Genomic DNA, 6,078 nt, shown 5'->3' with positions numbered 1-6,078 from the left:
TTTTTAATTTATTTTATTTTTATAAATGTTAAATAATATTAATCTATTAATTTATTTTATTATTTTTAAACATTTAAAATAAAATAAAACTATATTATCAAAAGTAAAAATCATCAAAATCATTTTGAAATTTGAATCTTTGCTGATAAAATTTGAAATAGAGAGTCAGCCAAATTCATTCTCTAGTTTATAATTAAAATATAAAAAGTCTACTGGAGCTTATATTTTGCATCAAACTCTTTAATTTTTTTATGTTTTTAATGAGTGCATTGAAGATGCTCTAATTTATAGAGATAATTATTAAAAATCTACTATAATATACTGAATATATTCTCTCAATTTTTGAAAAATTGTTTTCATTTATTAATGCTTAACTTTATCAAATTCATTCCCAACCTATTTTATCAGTAACTTATATTACTTAATTTGATCAAAACAATCTTATGGTTGACAATAAGGTTCAATTTGATTTTTAAATTTAATTGTTTTTTTTAATAAAAAAATCATAAAATTAAATTTTTTTAAAAACTTCATAAATATTCATTAAATTATTATATAAAGTTGTTTGCTTTTTTATTAAATTTTAAAGCAATAACAAATTAATTATACATATATGTATAAATTTTATAATAATTTTCAAAATTAATAAAAACTATTATAAATAATTTGTATCATTATAAATTTAAAAATTGATCCTTTTTATAATTGTATAAACTCTCATGAAAATTTTAAATTGAGAAATAAAATTAAATTTCAATTATAAGAGTTATATTTTTTGACGAATTCACTTAATAAAGCTAGCTAACACTAGAAAATAATGGTAAATCTGATTAAATGTCGGAATTTTTTAAATTTTTTTTAGTTGGAAATATTATATTTGCTGAACCTAATTTTAACAGCTTTTTAATAACTAGCTCTAATTTATATATGCAAAATTTATATATCGATTCTAGACAAGAATTCAAACTTTAATATATATTTTTAAATCACATTGCCTTTTTAAAACAAAGTTTTTATTTTCTTTCTAATGATTTGTGTATAAGAAAAGAAAACGCACTTATAGTTATACTATAAGTTTTCTTTTCCTTTTTGGAAATAAAGTTATACTATAGAGTTTTTCAAATAAAAATAAAATTCAAAACTTTTCATTAAATTATACTATAGAGTTTATTACTTTTCTTTCTACCAGATTTCTTAATTATTCTTTTTGTATACTCCAGCTGTTATCACTTGTCATAGCTCCCCACTCTATTAGGATCATTCATTAGGTAAATTTTTTAATTAACTATTTGATTTTCAAAAATTACATTAACCGTCAGTTGATTTGAATTCGAGCCGAGTGAGACTATGAGCGACTAATTTTTTTTATTAAATAATAACATAATTATATACTATTAGATAATTTACGAATATATATATATATATATGGAAAAAATTACTCCAGTAAAGTATCAAAAACTCCCCTGAACTTTTTACGAAATATCAAATAAATACAAGTTCGTAAAAATGGATCAAACAAAACTATTATTTGACAAATCGTATCAAAAACCTTCCTAGGAGAGTGGTAATAACACCTCCCTAAATTTTACAAAACCGGAAATTTACCCCCTCATTTCCACCAGAAAACACCAAACCCTCCGAAAACCGCCGTCAACTCCGCCATCAACGCCAGAAATTTGATAAACCGGATACCAGACTGACCCGCCGCCGGATAAAAAAACTCCGGCTGCCACCACCATTGATGAACAGATCCCACCAGGGATCTATTCTTCAAAACGAAAAAACAATCCCAGGTATAATCTGTTCATCATTTTGAACATATCCCACTTGGAATATGTTCTTCGTTGAACAGATCCCCCTTAGATCTGTCCTTCATTGAAGAACAGAATCCAACGAATAATTAAAAAGAAATTTCTGCCTAAAAAAAAAATTTCGGCGGCGGTGGTCGGTCGTATCCGGTGGGTGGTTAATTATTTAATATTTAAATTTTTTAATAAAAATAAAAAATTTAAAATATAAATTTGAATAATTGAAAAAATAAAGATTATTTTAGACTTTTAATCATGGAGAGTGTTTCAAACGAGGGGTGAGAGTGGGCAATAGTGGCCGAGGGAGGTCTTTGATCCGATTTTGCCAAGTTGTGGGGTGATTTGATCCGATTATGCAAATTTGAGTGTATTTAATATTTTGTGCCAAATTTAAGGGGTGTTTTGATACTTTACTCAAAATTACTCCAAATAAATAGGAATTTATTTGACTGTGATAGATAGAGTATGCATTATTTAAAGTTAATCAGCATTAATTAATACTAAAAAGAATGAAAAATAAAAGAAAAGTCAGGTTGCAGATTTCGGAAATATTAGTCTTTGTGTATAACGGATGTTGATTTTACATTGCTTTTCAAATGGTTGAAAAATTGACTAATGCGTGTACGAAAATTATTCACCTTTCTAAAAATTAATTTTTAGTCACAAATATATAATACGAGTTTAGGGTATAAGTAATACGAGTATTGACCCTTTTTCTGATTTAAAAAGTTCAGGATATAACTACTACGAGTTTGTTATTGTTGAACCTTTTTGATACTTTGACGTAATATTAAAGGATAAAATGATCTTTTGTTCGTATTTATTTTTCAAATAACCCTTTTATTCATTCTTATTAAATTTTTAAAAGGAAGATAATCCTTTTATTTATTCTTTTCAAATTTCTATATAGTTTGCATGAATCACATAAGTATATAATATTATTGATAGATAGGACGAAAAGCTCATAGTTGTACACATTCAACTTGGACCAGAAATAAAGTTTTCTAATTTAAAATAACTACATATCCTGGGTTGACTAATGCAATATGTTTCCTCGAATCTCAAAATAGATTTTTAAGGGCATAATTTACTTTTAGGTCTATATTTTTTACAATTTAGTTTATTTTTTAATTAGTTTTTATACTTTTGTTTTCATATAATATTTTTTACAAAATTTATTATTTACTTAATCATTTTTAAAGTCTTATTTTTTATTTAGTTCATCACCGGTTTATTTTTTAGCGACGGAATTATTATGAAATTTGATAGCAGATGGACGAAGTAAATATTTTTTTAGTAAAAGATCAAATAAAAAAAATTAAAAAAAAATTACAGAGGCGGCCAATATGTTGATAGGATGTTAAGAAACGTCTTACTAGGTGGAATTTCGTTCTTGTAGGACAAGCAAATTAATATAAGCTTTGTCATAAATTTTAACTTAAATCTTTTTGGTATATACTAATCATCTACTTTCAACAAAAAAAAGATATAATTATCCAAATTCTAAAATATAGGTCTTCACTTCAAATCTCAAATAAAGAATTACGAAAATTATTTGAAGACTGAAAACATCATCTGGAGCATCGTTTTGTCATACTGAAGAAATTTATAACGATGGTCAAATTGTAATAAATGATTTAAACAATTGTCAATGTTAATTTGTAAATAGTACATGTCTCTTACCTCGTCTATCTTGAAAAATTTAAAAGGAATTCCAACATATTTTTGAGCTAAATAAATAAATCATTCACTGAGGTCATTACGGAAGATTATGGCATATTTTATGGTCTTTAGCAGTGTAGAAAATATAAAATGCAGAAATGCTAGGACCTTTACAGGCACTGGCACAAACAAAGAAGTAATTATCTTTAATTGCTTCACCGGGACTTTTTTTTTAATTTTATAATAGGAATTTTTGTTATTCGAGTTTGATTTTTTTCAAAAAACGTCATTATATTTATTTTTAGGACCCTGTTATTTTTAATCAACTCTCTAAACTGTAGTTTTTAGTGCGCTATCTTGTGTGCGCTACTTCTTGTGCGAAAATTTAGAGTTGTTGTTTTTTTTTTCTCTTTTTTAGACTTCAATAAACATATTATTTATCAAAAAATTATTATGTTATTGTGTTTTATTTTAAAATGATCATTAAATTAAATCAATAATGTTAAAGTGTTATCTATTTAAATTTAAATTTTCATGCTTACTTAAGATTATTATAGTTATAATTTCTTTGTTATCAAATAAAATTATTTAAATACTCCTACTTGATTATTATAAATGACTAAAATGAAATTTTATTTCCGAATAAAATATACCCGCGTAGCTTTAAATAGAGATAATTATTGGAATTTCAACATATTAATAAATTATAATTTTATTTTTTATATTATATTATTCAATGTTATAGTTAAAAAATTAACTTTTGAAGGAAATTACCTTAAAAATGGCCTTAAAATTGGAGAATACTATAATACTCACGGATCCATCATTTCTACTTGAAATTGGCCTTAAAAAATGGACCACAAAATACTTATTATTAAATCTCACTGCTTATTGCCTATAAAAGGAGAAATTTATACGCTTTTCAATACAATTGTCTTCTTTAACTCTACTCTCTCTCTCTTCTTTCTCTCTCTACTGTATATAAACATTTTTATAACATAAAATGCCTGCTCAAGTCATGCCTGATCAAAGCCTTCATGGCATTCCTCTCTTGTCTAGAGACAACAGCAATCCTCCTTCACCCAGAAGGTATTTTACTATTATTCAGCTTATTGAAATATACCGAGTTAAAGTTTTATACGGTTATTGGACGCTATCATCGTTTAATTTGTTATATTTTAATAACTGAGTTTTTATTTTTATATTAACGCGAGACTAATATAGCAATTCAGATGAAAAATATAACATACATGTTGGATAATCACATAAATTTATGTTGTCACGTAAGTAATTTTTGACCTGAATTATTGTGTTAACCTTTTGTTGATATAAAATTGAAAGTTCACATGCTAAATTATAACAAATGAAATGATGATACCGTTACGTTTAATTGAAATATATATATTTTTAATATAATTAGTACCTAATAAAATTTGTATTTTTTCAGATTGGAAGGCAAGGTGGCTATAGTGACCGGAGGAGCAAGAGGTATTGGAGAAGCAACGGTAAGATTATTCGCCAAACACGGTGCAAAAGTAGTAATCGCCGACGTAGAAGACACACCGGGAACAATTCTAGCCAACTCATTATCACCATCCGTAACATTTTTTCACTGCGACGTCAGTCAAGAAGAAGACGTCGAGAATCTAATCAACTCAACAATTTCTCACTACGGCCGGTTAGATATTATGTTCAACAATGCCGGAGTTCTCGGAAACCAACCCAAAAACAAAAGCATTCTCAACTTCGATCCGGACGAGTTCGACCGAGTCATGCGAGTGAACGTAAAAGGCGTCGCTCTAGGAATCAAACACGCAGCTCGAGTCATGATTCCACGAGGAGTCGGATGCATAATCTCCACGGCGAGTGTCGCCGGAGTTATGGGCGGGTTAGGTCCTCACGCTTATACAGCTTCAAAACATGCAATCGTCGGATTAACAAAGAACACGGCGTGTGAACTCGGTCGGTATGGGATTAGGGTTAACTGCATTTCGCCGTTTGGGGTGGCGACGAGTATGCTTATTAATGCATGGAGAAGCGGCGATGAAGCGGAAAGCGGCGACGGCGACGATGATTTTATGAGTTTTGGGTTGCCGAGTGAGCATGAAGTTGAAAAAACAGAGGAATTTGTGAGAGGGTTGGCTAATTTGAAGGGTCCGACGTTAAGAGCTAAAGATATTGCTGAAGCTGCTCTGTATCTTGGTAGTGATGAATCTAAGTATATTAGTGGTCATAATCTTGTGGTTGATGGTGGAATTACTACATCAAGAAATTGTATTGGTTTGTAATTTTTTATTTTTTATTTTGGATTTTTTCCTAAATTATTGTGAAAGGCCCAAATGTAAAGATTTTTTTCAATAATTTAGGGTATGAAATTTCTATTTTTTTTGTCAAAATGTATTAATTTTTTTTTGTGTTATTTCATTTTAGCAATTAAATGAAATAATTTATAGATTTGTTTCAATAAATTAGTGTATCAAATTTTTGTCAAAAGGGTATTAAATTTTGGTGTTATTCCATTTTGGCTAGTAAATTTTAATTTATTTCAGTTTATATATTAAACTTCAAATCATAAAATGGAATGTTTTTCGGTTATTTCGGATCAAAT

General features: G+C 27.6%; 1 protein-coding gene across 1 annotated transcript; it reads left to right on the top strand.

Moving 5' to 3' along the window:
• Positions 1 to 4,404: 4,404 nt before the first annotated feature.
• Positions 4,405 to 5,851, top strand: LOC126678990 (short-chain dehydrogenase reductase 2a). Its single transcript, XM_050373930.2, has 2 exons — positions 4,405 to 4,559; positions 4,918 to 5,851. The coding sequence occupies exons 1-2, from the start codon at positions 4,474 to 4,476 to the stop codon at positions 5,756 to 5,758; spliced, it is 927 nt and encodes a 308-aa protein (XP_050229887.1). The 5' UTR covers positions 4,405 to 4,473; the 3' UTR covers positions 5,759 to 5,851.
• The last annotated feature ends 227 nt before the right edge of the window (positions 5,852 to 6,078 follow it).

This window comes from Mercurialis annua, linkage group LG1-X, assembly GCF_937616625.2.
Source record: "Mercurialis annua linkage group LG1-X, ddMerAnnu1.2, whole genome shotgun sequence".
Taxonomy (NCBI): domain Eukaryota; kingdom Viridiplantae; phylum Streptophyta; class Magnoliopsida; order Malpighiales; family Euphorbiaceae; genus Mercurialis; species Mercurialis annua.
This window is presented reverse-complemented; position numbering and strand designations above follow the sequence as displayed.